This window comes from Magallana gigas, chromosome 3 (genome assembly GCF_963853765.1).
Source record: "Magallana gigas chromosome 3, xbMagGiga1.1, whole genome shotgun sequence".
Classification (NCBI taxonomy): domain Eukaryota; kingdom Metazoa; phylum Mollusca; class Bivalvia; order Ostreida; family Ostreidae; genus Magallana; species Magallana gigas.
The window spans coordinates 36,028,492-36,050,495 of NC_088855.1; the positions used below are offsets into that span (position 1 = coordinate 36,028,492).

Here is a 22,004-nt window from a genome sequence, read left to right on the forward strand (position 1 = left end):
TGGAATATCACGTTGTTAAATCTCTCTCTCTCTCTCTCTCTATGTGCTTTTGTGCAATCATTTTAGAATTATAAGAGTTCTATTTGTATGAATTTAATTCATTTATTTTAGATCCATGGTTTTAATAACGATTTCAACACAATGACTATAAGTTTGTAAAGTTCACAATGTAATAAGATTTTTCGTTAAAATTTCGACGCTATTTCACATCAATAAAGTTGTGTTTATTCTAAATGCTTGCAAAAAGTTACCGGCATTATCTCATTCATCTTTTTAATCAGGTTTTTTTGTACATACATGTATGTGTACCCGGTAAATAATTTCTTATCGCAAGTTAATACTTTGTGAAATTCCCGCATTTATAGAGTTGCTGAATTGTTCCCCGGATCCACGCGCCGATAGTCTTGCGTGTAGTGTTTGTGTACATATCTACAGACAATTTTTTTGTTTGTTAGAGATTAGGAAAAATCATTGAACTAACAAAGTAGAAGTAAGATATATTCAGACCATACACACGACGGGTTGTGATGAGTTACCAATCAGGTGTTCGCGGAAAGGTGTGAATAACGGCATCTCGAGTACACCTGTTCAGACGTCCAAATGTAAACACAGATAGTTGTAAATTCCAATGACACCTAACAAGACAGACAATAACACCTGTTGTGTATAGAACCCAAGATGAAAGACAATGCTGTGTATCTGATCAGCTTCCGTACATCGCACGAGTGATTTTTTCATGTGAAATCACGAGGCCATTACCAGCAATACGGAAATAAAATGGAAAATTATTTTATGAAATGCGGGTATATTTTTAATAAATGTACCGGTACAATGCATGAATATAATTTAACAAGTCTAGAGTTTGTACATGTATTTATTTATAATCTATAATATAAAAGTGATTTTTTTGTTTATTTATTGCTACATAAATAAATAGCTGACGTCCAATTTATTCGAGTCACCCGTAATATGGGGTTGTTATTTACTACAGCACATCAACAGCACATGTTTTTAGAAAAACATGATCTGAAATGTTTTCATTTCTCATTTTTAATTGGTTTAAAGTAAGGCTGTAAATTAATTGATAAATCAGAAAGTGTTTACAGATAACAGAAATAAGACGTTTAAGCTCCCGACATTTTAATAGGATCGTCAGTTACAACATGACGTGTGTTTAGAAAAAAAACAAGATGAATTAAATTGATTTGAATTTTGATCATATATTAATTGATTATTAAATATTTTTGGTTAATTTATTTCAATTTATTTAAGAACAAATGAATTAAAAGGTACCCATTTACGTCGAGTTTTCAGATCACAAAAAATTAACTTCACGTTGACAGCCCGGACAATTTTCTGGGTCCGTGCAACATAAGTCGACATTCTTTTGTTTTAAAATATGAAAAGGATATATATGTTTCAACCCTTGTTTAGCCATAATTTCTTTATTTCTAAACATACGCTATTTCTATCAACGTCTCAGGTAACGATATCCACGGAGTAACACAGTGGCCACGGAGTTACACAGGCGAACACGGTGCAACACGGGGCTTTTTCTTGAATTGTCCAATACACATACACTGTGTCACACCGTGTGCACGGTGCGACACAGACCGTTTTCCACCGTGTTTTCTACACGGTGGGTGTCGGGATACTCGTGAGCTGTACTGTATGAATCCTTTAAATTCTGAGATAAAAAGTCAGGGCTATACATGCATGTATACGCAATACAACGTACAAATTAAGTGGTTAAAAGCAGAGGGCTAGATTCTGTGGAATCTCTGATAATTTTAAGGCTTTCACGTTTTCGTTGGAAACACATGCAAATGTTCCACGTATTGTAGTCCTTTTTTAAAGGACAGCAACTTGTTTTATTATACCCCAGTTCTGGAGGAGAGGGGGTATACTGTTTTACCCTTTATGTCTGTCCGTCTCTCTGTCTGTCCGTAACTAGCAAAAATTTCTGTCACATTTTCCTCAGCAACTGTTGATCGCAGATGCTTGAAATTTTCAAGCACTCCTTGTTTAGGCTTGCCATCTGGTGGGATTGATTTTGTATCAATTTAACATCAACTTACTGTTAAATGATGACTTTGTTAATTTTGATAGCCTAAATTTTCAAACGAATTTTTGACAAATATTTTTCAGCAGCTATTAAATGCAGATACTTGAAACTTTAACACACTCTTTGTTAGGACATGCCGTATGGTAGGATCCATTTTTGTACCAATAGGATGTCAACTTCCTGTTAAATGTCGACTTTGTTTATTTTGTATATTCATATCAGAGAGGGGGTATCATTAGTGAGCATTGGCTCACAGATATCTTGTTGCTTCTATATTATCATTGTCATCTGTTATATTACTATCCTGCAAACTAATTTAAGATTGTTATTATTTATGTGTTTACATATTTTTGTACTACTTATTTATGTCATGCATTAAACCAATGAACCGTATGGTTCTTGATTATAAACAATACAATTCAGTATTCTCTTATGATAATCGCACAAGTTACGATATTCAATTTGTAACATTTATATTTCTTTTAAGATTTGAAAAGGTTAATATGAAAACATTTTTTGATGAAATCTGTCCTTTTTCATTTCAGACATTTAACCAAATCCAGAAATTTAAGTTGCATCTTAGTAATCCAACTATAAGGTAAATTTCTTATAAACTGTATTAAGATACACTTTCTCAAAAAAGAAGATATAACTAAAAAGGATATAACAAATCCATGAATACTTAGCTAAAAAAAAATACAGGTAACCTTGATGGCTCAAACTTTGATCTATTTAAGTTCTTGATCGCTCGAAGTGAGTCTCGGGTCCCATAAAGGCAAACTTATTTGTTAACTTATCAGACATGTTAAAGATCTTTTTATTTTTTCTGTATGTAATCTTTCAATTTTGTCTTTTCCTGTATTGTTTTCCCCCTCAAACTGTCCTCTGTAAGGTTTATGTTCCAGTGAAATATACAGCTACACATTTTTATTCTTCTGTCTTTTTATCAGTAAATTTCCAGAAGAGAAATTAGTCTTGACTTTTTTGATTTTATTGGTCACCATTTACTTTAGTTTCATTGGTCTAATGATCTTGCACAGTGTCCAAAAAAATTTATTTGACGTGTGTTTTAACAGTGATAAAAAGAACAGGGAAACAGGGAAAAATAATTGCTTTCTAGAGGAGAGACACTTTTTTTATTTCACTGCGCATGAATACTATCCATTTATTTTACCACTGGAGCTATTTTAACTGAAGAAACCACGCAATTTCTTCACTTCCTTTTTCACAACTAGGGATTGAAGAATGATTCATAGTGAAATCAATTTTATTATTGTACTGACATTTTTAAGAAGTTGAATTCATCTTACAAGTCTCAGATGTAATCCTTTAATTTCCTTGAGGAGTCTTGGGGTGCCTAAATCGTTATCTATTTAAAAGCTTTAGATAGTTGAACTTCAAGTGCACATCTAAAAAATTTTACATGCGATTTTAGCAAACGCCAAAGCCACATTAACCTTAATCTTATGACAGTTTTGAATTTTAAAAGGCTGTCATTGAGGCAGTGCAATTTGAATTTTTTTTTCCTTGGGTATTGGCATTTTGAAAGGAATTGCATTAAAGTTTTGAATAAATCAAGTACATGTATTCTTGTTTTAAAGTCTATTTTTAGGTTGAATTTTTACTTATACACTTATGTTGGGGGGGGGGGGGGGGGGAACAGGGTAGATGTGAATACTGAAATTCTACACTTTATACAGCAAAACTCGAATATGACAAACACAGATATAGGGAAATTACGACCATAATGAATTTTTATTCATGTCCTAGCCTAGTTCTTGTATAAACCTATAGAAAATTGCCGTATATAATAAAAAGGCCTATAAACAGTTTACGGCTGTAACAAAGTAATTATAAGGTCCATGCTGGCAAAATTTTAACATATTTTATCATTCTTTTAACGAATATTTTCCATTTTTAAATTTCATTAAAGTTACTTGAAGTTTCAAGATGCATGTATGAAAAACACGAATCTAAATATTATACAAAATGTTTTAAAACATTTGAAGTGTTATATCAACATTTTTTGTAAATGGCGGTGATATTGATTTTATGACATGATTGTTTGAAATACTGTCAGCTGGATATTTTATACCGAATTCGCTATAAGATTTCTTACATATTCAATATAAATGTCTAATGAATTATGATTATAACGAAGTTTTTTCTATTGTCCCTAGAAATTCGCAATGAATGAGTTTTACTCTAATAAAGTAAGAATTTAAAGTCTCCCTGTATCAACGTCGAGCAGTCAAAGTTTAATTGCTTGGGCATATACAGCCAAAAATTTGCATCAGCCTGTGTTTTCTGGTGGAATAAACAATGAAATTAACTAAGAAGTGAACTGGGCAAATATCCGTCACAAACATTATACTGTAGAAACATATTTTCTTTAGGTCAAAATCATTGTTTTAAAACGAAATAAGATTTCTTGGCATTAAATTTCATCATATCGTAATCTCTTTGTAATCATTGATACTTGGGTTAAAAATTCCCCATGGATTTATTTTCGTTGATTTATACTGCCAACGAAAATAATGAAATTAAATCCTAAACGAATATTTCTGCTTCTACAGTACATAGTTAGTGTTTGAAAACTGCAAAAAATTAAAAGTTGTATGAATTTGTAACTTGTTTTATTCTTTTATTGATTTTGTTGTTGTTGATGATATCACAGAGAGCTGCTTATAATTGGTGGAGTGAATATCAGAGACCAAGTGGAAGTACTAGAAACTGGAGTAAGTATTCCACTAACAACAATTGAGATAGGAGTGCAGGTGATTTATTGTTCGTCCTTAAAAGCTCAACTGGATGTTAAACATTTAGATAATCAGAATCAAAAGTTATGAAAGCGTGTTTGTGGTTGCAATTGTTTTGTTGACACAATTTTGTTATAAAAACTATACAGTCAAGTACATGTATTAGGAAATGAAAAAAAAATGTGACTGAATAATAACAAATACATGTACAAGTATGAACAATAATGTTCTTACAAGATTTAAATTCTTTCACTTCCCCTATGCAGGCATGATGTATCCTTCTACCATTAATCAAGTCCTTGAGCACATCTTGAATTATGCACTTGATCTATTTACTCTAATTCTTATACACAGGTGCACATTCTTGCTATTATACCCCCCGCAAACGAAGTTTGGGGGGGTATATAGGAATCACCTTGTCCGTCTGTCCGTCCGTCTGTCTGTGCAATCGTGTCAGGTCCATATCTTTCTTATGGAGAAACATTGGAAGTTGTAACTTCACACAAAGGTTGCTTATGACCTAAGGGTGTGTCATGACCTTGACCCAAGGTCATTCTGGCAAGGTCAAGGTCACTTGCAGAAAAAATACAAACTTCGTGTCGGGTTCATATCTTTCTTATGGAGAAACATTGGAAGTTCTTACTTCACACAAAGGTTGCTTATGACCTAAGGGTGTGTCATGACCTTGACCCAAGGTAATTCGGGCAAGGTCAAGGTCACTGGCAGAAAAAATACAAAATCCGTGTCCGGTCCATATCTTTCTTATGGAGAACATTGGAAGTTCTTACTTCATACAAGATTGCTTATGACCTAAGGGTGTGTCATGACCTTGACCCAAGGTCATTCGGGCAAGGTCAAGGTCACTGACAGAAAACATACAAATATTCGTATCCGGTCCATATCTTTCTTATGAAGAAATATTGGAGTTCTAACTTCACACAAAGATTGCTTACGACCTAAGGGTGTGTCATGACCTTGACCTAAGGTCATTATTGCAAGGTCAAGGTCACTGGCAGAAAAAGTGCAAAGTTTGTGTCCGGCCCATATCTTTCTTATGGAGAAACATTGGAAGTTCTTAATTCACACAAAGATTGCTTATGACCTAAGGGTGTGTCTTGACATTGATCTAAGGTCATTTGAGCAAGGTCAAGGTCACTGGCAGCAAAAGTGCTAAATTCGTGTCCGGTCATTATCTTTCTTATGGAGAAGCATTAAATGTTCTAACTTCACACAAATATTGCTTAGGACCAAAGCGTGTGTCATGACCTTGACCAAAGATTATTTGGGCAAGGTCAAAGTCACTGGCAGAAAAAGTGCAAAATTCGTGTCCGGTCATTATCTTTCTTATGGAGAAGCATTGAATGTTCCTACTTCACACAAATATTGCTTATGACCAACAGTTTTAAAAACATAGAGCAGTTGTTATTTAAAGAAAATAGACGGTGAAATAGATTCATCCAATAGTTTCTATTATTGGAAAAATACATGCATTATGATTTTTATCTTAGCGGGGGGTATCAATTGTGAGCTTGCTCATAGTACCTCTAGTTTGATTTGAAAGTTTATCTTTTTTTTTCATTTTGCACAAATTAATCAATTCATAAATAATTCTACACATTTTGACTAAATGATTCCCTATACTTAATTACTCATAAGAACAATTGATCCTGGAACTTATTTTCATATTGAATACCTTTTCCAACATGTTTATATGATTGTAATTTTCCTGTTTTATAAATATTTCAGAAATTCCATTGGAATATTGATTTACAAAATATCTATTCATCCTTTGAAACTTTGTTTAGTTGAAACCTTTAGATTTATGTGAATTTTTTTTTACTTTCATATCTGCTACTGCTAACAATTACCATAAATTGTTGATTGCTATTGATTTTAAAGAAACATAATTGTTTGGGTTCGTGAATGCTGTGTCAATCCTTTGTCCTGAAAGGTGGAAAGGAATTCTCACAATTCTAGACAAAAACAAAAAATAATTCACACAAATGAATTTGTTTTTTTTTTGATCTGATGGAAAAATTCAATAAAGAAAAGGTTGGAATGGTGTAATCATCGACACATTCTTCTAAGAAAATGGATGTCGTAGTCTTGTGGTCAGAGATGCGTTTTATCAGAAAATGATTATTGCAGAGCTGAATGTCTGGGCTCCATTTATTTTATTTTTTTTTTTATTTCTGATAGATTTTTTTATTACTCTGTAAGCAATTACGTCTGCCCCTGCAGATACACATTCCATTTCGGGGAGGAAATGCATAGAAAACATAGCAGTTCTAACAGAGGAAATGATTAGCTTATTTCCAAAGGAAGTCGATTATACAACTTGTAATCAAGAGGGAGATGAAATGGTGCGATGCAGTAATGAATATGCTGGTCAACAGGGTTTAGGAATCCAGTTCAAAATGATAAATCTCTCCCGTGATGCTTATTTGCTATAACTGAAACAGATAAAAGCATTGAATATTTGCTCCCCACGAAAACAGTATTCTTTAGGCTACTTGACAGTTTTGGAAATTGCATTATCTGAATTTTCATTGCTATTTATGCCAAGCTTCAAAATTTGCTTGTGGAGTTTATTTTAGATGCACTTTATTAATCTGTTGTTTACTCTTTCGTGATTTTGAGGTGATGAATTGGAGTATTTTGGTTTTTTCCTCTAGCTTTAATCGTACTCTTTCATGGCAACAGATATTTTGGTGTAATTTTGAAAAATTTATGATGTTTTGTAAACATGACCATAGTTTAATCAGTGCATTGATTAAAAACTAAAATTCACTTGTAGACTGAGCGGTATATATGATAAATAATGAAGTATGTAAGCAGTATTGATTTTTTTTCTGTCTATATCTAATTTTTGCAAGATTATTAATGTAAGAATGTGCAAAGCAATTTATTCATTACTTGCAATGTCATTTTTGACCAGGTACAGGTAAAAAATGCTTATAATTAATCACGGTTTGATAGACTCAATAACGCGTTAATTTATGTATATTTTCTACAAACCCCTTCGCAGTAATTACAGCACTGCTCTTTTGCAGGGCAAATGAACATAATTGTATGAAATATGATGCAACAACTGTGACAACCATGTTTAATCTAATTCGCTGAATTATGAACCAACTGAAACTTCACAATACTTATCAATTTGCCCTGCAAAAGAGCAGTTCTGCTATTTCCTTGAAAGGTTCTATGGAGTGCTTATTCATGCTTTTAGGCAAAATAATTAAGTTTATTACAGAAGATTTGATTCTCCCAATCAAGTAAATATGTTCATCCTTTATTTCAGGTGGAAGTCGTCATATGTTTTGTAATTCATTGTGTATCTATTTTTTGAAAGAAATCATAATAAATCATCAATAAATGTACTTTTACACGTCATTAAGAGATATGGGTAAAGTGATTGACATTGACACAGATTCTAATATCTTGATAAATTTCCAATACTAAAGTACCTGATTTTGGTCAATGTTTCCTTCAGGTGGATGTAGTGGTTGGCACCCCTGGTCGTCTGGAAGATCTGATCTCCACCGGAAGGCTTGCCCTGCATCAGTGCCGCTTCTTTGTACTGGATGAAGCTGTAAGTTCTACCGCTTTATAATCAAGTTAGTTCTTACCAAAAGAAAAGGTGTTAGGTCTATCACTTTATTATTAAGTTCTACTGCTTTATAATAAATTAAGCTCTACCAATAGTAAAGGTGGTAAGATCTACCACTTTATCATCAAGTTAGTTCTACTAATAGAAAAATTGGTAAGTTCTACCACTTTATTATTAAGTTTTGCCGCTTTATAATTAAGTTAGTTAAACTAATAGAAAAGTTGGAAAGATGTACCGGTTTATGCAATAGAATAGGTGATAAATTATACTGCTTTATAATAAAGTAATTTCTACAAAAAGAAAAGATGGTTATAAGTTCTTTCCATTGGAAGGTTGGTATATGTATCATCCAATGGTAAAAATTGCTATAAAGTTCTTAAATTCCAAACCAAAAAAATGTTAAGTTTTTGTGTTGCAAAAGGAGACATTTAAAATCTTCCATTGCAAAATGACATGTTTCCTAAAATTTACCGTAAATTATCATGTATAATACGCACTCATGTATAATACGCACCCCCCAAACTTGACCAAAAAATGGTCAAACAACAAAAAAACAAACAGCAGGTCCTATGTATGACACGCACCAAAAAATGGCGAAATCAACGGCCGCCTTTTCTCCCAAAACTATCGATGTTTCATGATAATTTTATAATCCATGTGCAATTTCTTTAATTTTGTGATCGGAATATAGCAAAGACATTTAAAATCGAAGGCCGCCATTTTTCCAAATAACTATCAATGTTAAATGATAATTTTATTACCCAAGTGCAGTTACTGTAATTTCATGATCGGAACATGGCCCAAGCGATATTAGAGTCAAAGTTCTTACAATTTTACTTAAAAAGGACGACATGATTTACATAAGGCGGGATCAAATATCATTTGACACTTCGTAAAGAGTTTCTTATACAACAGCGGAGAAGTAGAAGATATCATACGTAGAGAAGAACGGCAACCGAGCTTAGTGCTTCAAAGTAATAATGTTTGCAGATATAAACCAAAACAACATCAAAAGAAATGATTAAATTGATTAATTATTGCAAACCCTTTGATCAGCTGTTGATTGTTGTTAAATAAACATTGTGAAGAAACGTATGTGCGTCGTATATCGTCATTATCAAGTCGTACAAATGATCAATGTATATTTAGCAGTGTCTATAGGTAAAGCAATAACGTTTAACTGCATAACTGGACACGAAGTAATCAAGTTTAATAAAATCAGAATAATTGCTAATCTTGATGCACTTAAATACACCCTGTGAAGTCCAACACAAGACAGGTGCATACTTCTGACACCGGAAATTGTTAAACAAACGTTGACCACCCGCCTACAGGTGGCTGCTTACGTAATGGCGAATACACTGACGAAATTTAGACTTGTTCGTTGCAAGAAATAGTGTTGAGAGAGGATAAATATTTCAATACATGGAAATAAAACTAAGAATAAGGTATTTCTGATGCAGTAAATTTAGTATACACTCACACAACTTGCATAACTTGCTATAGTACCGATCAGACCCAACCTAACAGAAAGTAAACCCCAACTAAACCCTGGGTTTACTTTCTGGATTTAGTCTGGGTTTACTCCGGGTTTACTAGAGTGGACCCAATGTAAACCCAAAGTAAACACAGAGTGGACGCAGAGAGTAAACCCGGCCAGAAGTATACCCCTGAAAGCAGACGCTAACTGTGTATTCGGAATATACAAAGGGTAGGAATTACAGGCAGTAGGATGGTAAGATTAAAATACTAGTCTGCTTCACACTTCAGTGCATACAGTTGACCTCTAAAAGCAATTTCAAAATACCCAGAGTAAACCCAAAGTAAACCCCGAGTGGACCCAAATTTTCAAAAAGTAAACCCAGAGTAAACCCCAAGTAAACCCAAAAAGTAAACCTGGGGTTTAGATGGGGTTTACTCTGGTGTTAGGTTGGGTCTGATCAGTACTGTATATCGGCTGTCACTACTCCCGTGGTATCAATGGCAAAAAATGGGGTAAAATTTAAGTCCTATATACAACACTCACCCCCACTTTTGATCAAATTTTGGCTGAAAAAAGTGTGTGTTATACATGCGACATTATGGTACTACCGGAGAAAAATGAAATCAAATTTTTGAAAAGTTGAGGTGGGAAAACATGAAAATATTTTTTTACACTTGCCCAAGTGTTAAATTCTTCTGCTTTTAAAATGAACAATTACAATATGGAAATTTATGCTTTTCTTTATTAGGATGTCAGTATGTGAATATGCAATATAACATACAAGCAACGGCCAAAGACAAAGTCTCACTCTCAGTGAAATATTTCAGCCTTTAAAATGTTTTGACGTTTATCTGCGTGTCTTTTATCAGGATGGATTGCTGTCTGCTGGATATGGGGACATGATCAACAGACTTCATCAACAGATCCCTAAGGTCACCAACGACGGCAAACGCCTGCAGATGATTGTCTGCTCAGCTACGCTTCACTCCTTTGATGTCAAGAAAATGGCTGTAAGTTTAGTATTTGACTAACATATTAGGTTTCTTATTCAGAGTCCAAGTATAGACAAATGAGAAAAACAGACTGGGATCATCGGTAATTATAAAGTACAGTCAGACTTCATTATCTCAGACTAGATGGGACTGTTTAAAAACTTTGAGATCTCTGAGTATGGAGTTCTTACTTCATGCAAACATTGCTTATTACGAAAGGATTTTGACCCAAGGTCATTTTGGCAAGTTCTAGGTCACTGAAAGGAAATGTGTGCCTGGTCTATTATAAATCTTTCTTATTGAGAATCATTGAAAGTTCTTACTTAACACAGAGATTGCTTATCAGCTGAGGATGTGTCATGATTTTGACCCAATGTCATTTGAGCATGTTCAAGGTCAATGTCTATAACTTTCTTATGGAGAAACATTGGACTTCTCTACCTCACACAAAGGCTGCTTATGACCTGAGGGTGTGTAATGAACTTGACCCAGGCTCAGGTCAATTTCAAGGTTATTGTTTAAAAAAAATGCATAATTCCTGTTTAGTCCATATCTTGTCAGGAAAAATGATAAAAAGCTAAACTTTAAAGCAACGATTGCTTGTGACCTGTAAATATGTCTTGATCTTGAACTTTGGTAATTTTTGCAAGTTGAAATTCCTATAAGAAAAATGGTGCATCCATTACTTTCCAATAGAGAAATACTTGAGCTATTATATTTTCTTAGGGGGAGGGGGGTATTATTTGAGAGCTTGCTCACAGTACCTCTAGTTTCTTCAACCTTTTTAAGGTAACTATTGCATTATATAATTGCAATAAAAAGTTATTACTTTATGGACTTTTTCCCTGAAAGTAAAGTATTGATTGAATAAATGAAGCAAAAGGGTGCCCTTAAATGCTTGAATTTATTACATTACAAAATGATAGCTGTTTGTGTAGAAAGCCTTCAGCAGTATTAGGTTGTGCAGAGCGGGAATTTGTGTATGATAATTAATACTCTAATCATGGTATACAACCATAATTGAATCAGTGAGGAACAACCACATTCATCATTGTCAATGATACGGCCATTGTTCAAGATAATTACATTGCGATATGAGCTTTTACGCAAACTTCTAAATCATTCATGTGAATTAAGCATTTGGAAAAAACCAATTGACACCTTTACTGATGATTTGATTGATAGTTCTGATGGTATAGATTACCTTTAGTGCTTTATTTCAAAGCTGTATTTTTTTCTGTAGAAACAATTCACAGAAAAAAACATCGGAAAAAAATTGATAAAAAAAACATTGACTTACATTGTTGACATAAATTTGTGATTAAAAAAAAAGGCATGAAACCATTGCTTTTGCATTGCAAACTATTTATGAAATTTTAAACCTTGAACAAACTTTATGATTGAAGGTCAAGGTCCAAAATTCTCTCAGAGAGAAATTCTTGTCCAGATCATAATTTTTCTCCCTTTGGGCAAGGGGGATTAAGATTCACACAGAGTGCCCATAGGTAATGGACAGGTTACCACGAACCATATTTTTATCATTCATGTATCATGGTATGCGATAGGAAAACATTAAAAAATGCAAACAAAATATTTTTTTCTCTTAACCTTGAGACAAAACTTGCCTTAGTACAAAATGGTCTTTTTCGAAATTAGCATGTTGGAACTTAACCATTGAGAGTTTGGTTTTTTGATTTCAGGAGAGGTTAATGTATTTCCCCACTTGGATTGACCTGAAGGGACAGGATGCTGTGCCAGAAACAGTTCACCATGTGGTAAGATTATTCAAGATTAGATTCTTGTAAATGCATAACCCCATTGTGGAGCAGTTATGTTTGGGTTTTATTAGGAGGGGAGGTGTTGGTATCGAAAAAATTACATTGAAAACTTTCCTCTTTGTTATATTTGGGCACAGCATTGGTGAGCATGGGAGCATGACCACAAAGATATAATAACCTTTTTATACCCCCGCAAACAAAGTTTAGGGGGATATATTGGTTTCACCCTGTCCGTCTGTCTGTCTGTAAACTTTTCACATTTTCAACATCTTCTCAAGAACCACTAGGCCAATTTCAACCAAACTTGGCACAAAGCATCTTTAGACTAAGATGATTCAAAGTTGTGAAAAGTAAAGACCGCGCCCTTTTACAAGGGGAGATAATTAGGAATTATTGAAAATTTTGGAGAATTTTTCAAAAATGTTTTTCTCTTTTTGCTTTTACTTATATGCAAGCATTTTTACATATTTCCGATTCTTTAAAATTGTTAAAACTTTGGCCCCTTGACAATTATTGGGCCTCACAAGGGGTTCAGAGTTTGATGTAGGTTAATATCCTGTATATAAACAATTGTTTAGGGTCTTTTGAGAACTGCAATCCTGAATGTGATATGAAGATAAAATCATCAGGTTAGAAAAGAGACTTGATTATAAATATAAGAATATTCAGGGGGAAACTGATTTTTTTTCAATACAGGATCTACAGGTATTATACCACTTTGTCCAGATATTTTGTAGTATGACTCCATGAAGCTGATTTTATCATGCCTATTGTTGCTCAGGTGAGGGATGTGGCCCATGGGCATCTTGTTTGTCTTTATGTCTTAACTAAATTTATTTTTTATAAGTATTCTATCAACTGACAATGCAAAATTTTTGTTTGTCAATGATAAATTCTTAGGAGCTAATAAGAACATCAAAGACAAGTGTGGCTGAATTCATTTGTCCCAGTGGGATCATTATCTGAGCCATGGTTTAGATGGCTCAGCATGTGTTTAGGGAAAATTGATAATTTGTAAAATAGGCGTTGGTTTTGGGGCTATTTTAAAACTGTTTCATGAAAACCGAAAGTTTCTATCATTATAAGGAAATAAATGATATCATTATTAATAAAGAATTAACTATTAATTTTAAAATTGTTTGTAATATTAAGTTTTCTTTTTTACATATTTTAAATAGTATGGTAATTATGGTGATGATTTGGAAGTTTATTAAATTTAACAAGCTCATCAAAGAAAATCATAGTCCTATGGGATCAATTTTCTGATATGGAGTTCCATTGTAACATAGGAGAAAGTGAGGAAAATTTGAAACAACTAATTGCATCTGTCAAGACTCTTATAAGAAAGATATCCAAAGTTATCAACAGAAGAGCATTGCTTGGCTACCAGTATTTCCAATTACTGCAAAGGGAGGGGTTATTGTCATTTTGTTGGTTTTTCTTTAAAAAAATAAAAAAAAATATCAGATACATAAATTTGTAAATGTATTACTGTTATACATATGAATTAACAGTGAAATTCTGACAATTTTGATTTTAATTTTCTTTGTGAACTAATTTTTTTTTTTTACAATTCTAGAATTTTTTTTATTTGTATGTGTTTCAAACCTTTATTATTTAATCCAATTATTTGTCCCATTTAAAATTAGCTTGCGGGGGTATTAGTCCCATTAGGACAGTTCTAGTTCATACTTCTATTTTAGCTTTATCTGCATGTTCCCTGAATACATCTCTAAAACCAATGACAAAGTTTTTAGAGTTCATCCACTGCTGCATTTTTCTCTTGAGTATTCTCAGAAAATCAGCAGAGAAACTCTTTGGTTTCTGAAGTGATAAAAAGTATGATAGGTTATATATTATGCATGCCTGCATTATACTGCAATCTGGATTTGGAGAAATCCTCTAATCCTATAAAATATTTATATTCTCCTTTTTGTTGGCAAGCATAGAAATGTTGAGTATAATGTATTAATTTTGAACCATAAAGATTTTCCATGATGGATTATTCAAGTCTGCTCTCGAGGAAGTTTTATAACCTTTGGACCTGGTTTCGTAATAGAACACTGAAAGTTCCAAACTTATGGTAAAGGTGAAATCTTTTGTACAAAACTACTGTTAAAATGTACAATGGTCAAATTTAACCATCCTGAGCTTTGTCCCAGGGGAGGCTGTCATGACACATTTGGTATGGACCATGAGGAATTGTTTTTATTCTACCTGGTGTAAAAGTTAAATAGCTTCATAAAAATTTTACAGATCAGCTAGTCCTCAAATTTGTGAAAGTCATGGTGTGTCAAATGAATATTTAGTATTACAGAATACAAATGATATTATAATTTCTATCAAATCTTGTTACATTTGTGTGGATCAATGTGTTTATACTTGTACTAGAATGTTTTGTCTGACAATTGGTGATTTGCTGCTTCATTATCATTATTTTGAAGATAAGTCATTAGGGACTGTATTCTCATAACTTCACTATATAATCTTCATAATCAAAAACACTGCACACAATACTTCCTCTTTTAGACTAAGTCATTCTTCTTTTACCATGAAAGGTTAATTTGTACGCTTGCTATGCAGTGTTTTCTTTGTATCATTGGTATTTTTCTGTTTTCATCTCTATATGTAAGTGCTATAAGAAAAGAAATCCTTTTTCATTAGTGCTTGCTCATTTTTCTCCTCAAAAATTTATTTATTTGATAATTATAGAAGAAGCCGGAAGTACATAATTGTTGATCAGTCAAATTATTTACAAATGATTTAATTTAATTGGTCATCATGGCATGAATTTCTAGTGGCCCAGTTCTGAATTTCTTTAAATCTTCAAAACGTTGTGGATCTGATGTTTGTCAGACTGAGTATTTCTGAACAGACTCTGTAGACATTTACTTGAAGAATTTCTGTAGTTGTGCAAGAAATCCATAATCTTTCTATTGATTTTACCATATATGGACAGATGTAGATTAAATATAGCTGAAATTATTTCTGTTTTAATTGGTTGTACTTAATTATAAAAGCATTTGTCTCTGGTACTGGCAGGTCTGACATCAGTAACACAAGCTACATCAAAGTGTACTTTGTTTATAGATTTTCAGCTGATACTAATAATGTTTAGATCATTCACCACAAATTTAGATGAATGACCACAAGTCTGCCCTTGATCAACATGAAGAACAGAACATTCTTAGATTCTTTCTTGATTTCTGTAATTAAACCAAAAGATGTTTTATTTGCAATTACTTTGAGGAAGTCTATTTATTTTCTTTTGTTGTTACAGTAAAGTGAGAGGGACGAGTAATTTTATTTCATTGTAAGCGTAGTTTGTTTTATCTGTTAAGTTTACAAATCACTTCTCTGTAAGTGTCAATTCATTATAAGTGTATTCGTTATAACCATGTTTTACTGTATCAGGTTTTTAATTTGTCAAGTTTTTGCTTCAAATCTGCACTCAAAAGAGCATACTAAATTTACACAAATAAAATAAGTGACAAAAATTTTTTCCTTGTTCAAGCATGTGCTCTATATTTCCCATTCATAAAAAGATAAGAAAAATGTCAATTTTTGACTGATTTTGATTGAATTATAGCAATAGCGTCACTTCTGACGTCATATACTGCCAGTGAATGCAAATAAATCAAATAAATAGGTGAAAAAAATATATAACATCAACTCTTCTAAAATATAACATTATATAAATAGTGCCTGTTTGGGAGGGTAACAGTTGAAATTGACACCCCGAGAAAACCATTGTCAACCGACGCGAAGCGGAGGTTGACAATGGTTTTCGAGGGGTGTCAATTTCAACTGTTATCCTCCCAAACAGGCACTATTTATTTTGTTATACTGAATGTCTTTTTTAAAATTTTTAAGAAAATTTTACTGCTTTTATATAGGAATAGCGTGAATTCTACAGCGAACCGTACGCGCATAATTTTCGCGCATGTAACATTTTTTAATGTTACCCGTTGCCAAGTGCGTTGCTAACGCTGAGGGTAATAGTAAATATTATTAACTGCGTCTTAACCAATCAGATTTCAGTATTTAACATGAAAGTATAACAAAACATTTTATTGTACCTGAAACACTTAAAAAAATTGCAAATTATTGGGGCAAAATTTAACTCATATCATATACAGTTCTTTCACTAAACTTGGTACAGGGTATTCTTATGTGATGGGAATTTTTTAAAATTGTTGAAATAAAGGTGAAACCCGTTTTAGAAGAGATATAAATATGAAACATTGAATATGGGGTGTGTATTAAAAAAAATCTGAAGAACCACTGTACCAGAAATGCCAATATTTACAACAAAGATTGTATATAAATTATTAAAATTGTGACTCCAAGACTAATACCGAGGCCTCAAAAGGGGTTTAAAGTTTAACATCGAAAAATATAAGGAAAATGTTTTAAAATCTTCTTTTCAGAACTACAATGTTACAAGTATGCAGGCATCCTCAAATTGTGTAGATTCTAAATTGTTAAAACCGTGACCCCAGACTACTACTGGGGCCCTAACAGGGGCTCAAAGTTTAACATAGAAATATACATGGAAAGTGTTTAAAAATCTTCTTCTCAAGAACTACAATTGTACAATTTGTGAGATCATACTATGCAAACATCCTAAGATAGCTTGTGTAGATTCTTAATTGTGACCCCTGGACCAATACTGGGGCCAAAGAAGGGGTTCAAAGTTTAACATAGCAGTTCATAAAAATGTTTAAAAATCTTCCTCTCAAGAAATATAATGCTACGTTTGTTATTTTGCTATGTAAGCATCCTTAGATCATCATATCCTCATATCAAAGTCACAGTGACCTTTCATTTTTATAATTCTTTATAGCTCATTTTACAACTTAGTTATCTCTAATATCAATTGCACATGAATTGACATCCCCAGGAACATATGTACAAGCATTTGTTTTGTATCTATATACAAAGTAGAACTTGCTATCGAGGAAATTACATCCCCAAGAACCAGGAAAATTTTGGCTACTCATGAACATTGACCCCTACGAATATAAATGATTTCTACTCCCTCTAAGCCATTCCTCTACATACTTGGCCATGATTTGAACCCCTGACCCTTTACCTCAGTGGTAAAATCATGAATTATAGATTAAGAGAAGCTGTTATGGCTGATTCCTAATGTAAAGGGGCATTGCTCTGAGGATGTAACTAAGGTTATCATAGATGACAAGGGCATGTTAGAATGTACTGAATAGGAGCTAGCAAAGAATGGCAGGAATTTGATCAAGTTAAGTAGTCCTTTGAATGTAACACCACATCTCAAAAATCCCACAAACCCTAATAGAAATCAATTGCAAAGTCAATTAAATTCATCTCCACGAAATAGGCACAAGAAATGTATAAAACATAAACGAAATGTTACTAAAAGACACAAACAATCTTTTGTGACACTGTTGAAGTGGCTGCAACTTTGCTGTCCTTTATTTATGATGGCTATGAAAGAAAATGATAAAATGCTTTTAACTCTTCCATTTCCCCTAGAGTACATCAAGGACTAAAATATGGTTGTGCCCGGGATTTTTACCCCATTCCATTGACTTTTTATAAATGATAAGATTATTAAGACAGAACAGTCCTATTTTAGATGGTGACATAAGTAATAAGAGCCATATATGGAAGTCCCAATAACTATATTTTGAAATCTGATGTCAGTCCACCACTAAGTTTCAATTGATCATTAAATATTTCCCACAATTAAATGTTAAATCATATAAAGTGCATGTGTATATATTAAAATGTTATTTTACAAGTATCTGTTTTGTATCTCATTGTCAATCATCTTATGAAAAAATTTGTCTTGGCCACAACATTAGATTTCTTTATCAAACAGCCTTTAAAATTATACCATATTAGATAGATGATATTAAGATTATAATGTAGCTAAATTCTACCAAAATATTTGACCTTTACCTATTTTGTCTTTCAAGGTCAAGTGGTTTTTTTTAAAATATATTGTTTAGACCATAACATGTGGTTCCTTAGTCATACAAACTTTAAACTTGTACCATAGATAGATGGTTTATAACCTACAGGGTAGCACTGAATTCAATCAGCATTTTTGATCTTTACCTAATAGTTTAGTTTTAAGGTCAAATAAGAAAAAGACATAGGTCATTTCTTGAATAGTGCTTTGACAGAAGAACTTCAAACTTAAAACAAAGAATAATGTTAAAAATACACTGAGATGTACTGTTGTTAAATTTGTGACCATGACCCTTTTCTTATCTCAAGGTCAAGTTAAGAAAAAAATCCTAAATTTTGTCCAGAAGGTTACTTGAAATTCCTGTTACTGGAAAACTTCAAGCTTGAAATATAGATAGATAATATAAAGAAGAATGAAATTTAGGAAAACTTTTGACCTAAACATATTTTCAATCTCAAGGTCTTTTATTATTTGAAAAATGTTATCCAAGTAATTATATGTTCATAAGAATCCTTTGAGATAAGGACTTGTACCATAAATAGATGACATAAAACAAAGCTGAACCCTTTCCAAAACTATTTTTCAAATTTTCAGGAGCAAATATTAATAAAAATCTTTGGCTAAACCAGAATACACTGATATGAATTTTAAGGTTAGCTAACATAATACTTTTATAATACCTTTTAACTTTTTAATTTGCCATGTATTACAAACCTAGGGGGAGGGAGATGTTTATTTATTTGGAAAAAAAAACCCCCAAACCAATACCCAGTAGTAAATTTCAATATTTGTTTAATTTTCAGATTTGTGTAAACAACTTGCTTTTCACCATTACTTTATGTGATGAAAAACTATGTATGTGTGACATATTTTTTCATTGTTAAATGTGCTCCAGATCAAATATCAAAGACATCTAGTCCGACATAATGGGTTTGTTAACAGCAATGGTGTTTTGTTTCATGAAAAAAATAAAAGGGAAAGCTACAAAAAAATTACAATAATGGTATTGCTGAACTATAGCATGGTTTTTACTGAAATGTATAATTTATGGTCTTAATTATACAACAATGAAAGAAAAATAGAGTTGTTATTTGTTACCTTTATATCAACAGTAATTGATGAATGATATTAATGAATTTTCATATGTCAGAATAGAACTATTAAAAAACCATTAAATAGACTCCTGTTAAATGGGCATTTTCCCCTTCATTTAAGGCAATAATGTTATGATAATAGTACAAATGTGAACAGTTAACATTTCTGCAGAGTACCAAATGGTCATTGACCTATAAATGGGGAAAGGGGATAGGACCCTTTCAAAGCACTCTGCATCTAAAGAAGATTTCTCATTCGTACCTACAATTTTTCTTTGTTCAATATGATGAATGTTTTAATGGTTATGAAAAAATGGTATGTGTAATTTAAGGCAATGATGACCTGCTGTTGATGATGGTGTTTAATTAAGATATCTGCATTTAAATGAGTATATTTGAAATAAGTCATACAAGTCTATTTTTCATAAGACATTTTAAGTAACTACGTATTAGTCAGATGTTGGAGTATTGATTCCTTCATTCAAGAGGATGCTTTCATTATCACAAAATTATTACATGCACCACTATGTAAACATCAAGTGGGGTGCATTGTTCTGGCTTTCAGATTTTATGTAAAATAATATGTCCTAAACAAATTTTGGAGGGTTCCATGATTTGAAGTTATGGGGAATGAAATATTGCATGCAGTTGAGAATATCTAACTATTTTTTTTATCAAAATCTAGGAATCTTTTAATTCTACTAGTCTAGAGTTGATAACAAAGAAAGAACACTGGATTAGAGTGTAGGGGTGCCTTTATTAGTAAAAACTAAAGATTCAGTGTCAGAAAATTTCCCCTGAGTGGGTACTTGGTACTAACACTGATAGGAAACAGAACACTATGGAAGACTCCTTCTTTTAGATCGGAGATGAAAATTTCTTGATTGCATCCAACTTCTAACATTGGACTGTTTCTTGTTTGATGTCATTTGATTGTTTTGTGTGGTTTATGATGTACTGTGTTCAATTCATTTCAGCCAGTCTCATTGAAAAATCAAATGTTTTTAAATGATTTTGTTCAAAACAAAGCTTAGGTGTTGCTCAGTAAATAATAACTTTAAAAAGCTCAAAATGTTAGGGAAAACTGTCTTTATCAAAGTCATGCATTTCATGATGGTACAGTATCAAGATTCTAGAAAAAAATCCACAAGTATGCAGATAATTGTGTTTCCAATTAAAGTGTTTTCTAAATGATGTACGTTTTTGCATCTGAGAGTCACAGGCTTCATCTTATGCATTATCCAGTGCTGGGGACCTTATTTCATGGAATTACAGATTCCCTTCATGGACACGTCATTAATTTCTTCCAGTTTTCAGTAACAAGCCTACGTTATTGCTGTATATTGCATATTAATGGCATGGACAGGGTTAGAGAAAGGCTAATATCTCTTGAATCATTTCCAAATTCTCCAGTGGAGAAGATGATTTCATCGTGATTTTTTGGTAGCAGGGCTTTGTTATGTTTGCATCATGGAAAATGGAGGCTGAAAGCTAAAAATTGATAACATTTGATCATGCGTTGTATTAACTCTGTAGTAATCATTTTGTCCAACTGTCTGTTAGTTGTTCAGCACTATTATTTTGATGCGATGCTCATGTAGATTCTTTATTTTACATGAATACCATGATTCTTTACCATTTTGTATCAATTCTAGATAATTTAAAACCACTAGTGCCAAACTTTTCAATTGTCAGAGGAATTAATATAAGTGGGGTTTTTGCAATTTCATGGGAATATTAATTCCTCCTGTTTAATTAGCAATTTACAGTACCTGCATCTTAAAGCTTAAAAGCTAATTATTATTCATTGTTCAATTAAAAAAAAAGAAATAGGATGAGAATCGCTCTCAATTTTAACAACACATTTGTATGTCATAGAAATTTTGGAGGGGCTTTAGTCTGTTTGATATGTTTGTTTTGAAAATCATTACAAATTAGGAAACTTGGCATGAAATTTGAATATGTATGCATATTTTCATTTCAGAAAATACTTTAATTGCAAATCTTTGATGCATTCAGAACCAGAAGATGATTTCCTTGTATGACACAATACCCCAATACTACTTGAAAAGGATTTTAGAAAAACCAAAAAACTGATCAGTTATTTATTATCATAATAAAGTGTCTTTCTTTTACTCCACTCTAAATCAAAACTCAGTAAAGTATTACAATTAAAGAACTATCACTATGTTAAGATCATAAATAAAAATGTGAATTTACACTAAAAATGTGTCATTTAATTAAATGTACAAATTAAATGAAGGTGG

The 22,004-nt window shown here is 32.5% G+C and overlaps 1 protein-coding gene across 1 annotated transcript in view; it reads left to right on the plus strand.

Moving 5' to 3' along the window:
- Window positions 1-22,004, plus strand: part of LOC105341532 (ATP-dependent RNA helicase DDX1) — a 98,824-nt gene that overhangs the window by 22,309 nt on the left and 54,511 nt on the right. Inside the window, exons 15-19 of the mRNA XM_034480004.2 lie at window positions 2,611-2,663; window positions 4,743-4,803; window positions 8,318-8,416; window positions 10,787-10,927; window positions 12,610-12,684. Coding sequence (XP_034335895.2) covers window positions 2,611-2,663; window positions 4,743-4,803; window positions 8,318-8,416; window positions 10,787-10,927; window positions 12,610-12,684 — 429 coding nt within the window. The remainder of the gene's footprint in view (window positions 1-2,610; window positions 2,664-4,742; window positions 4,804-8,317; window positions 8,417-10,786; window positions 10,928-12,609; window positions 12,685-22,004) is intronic.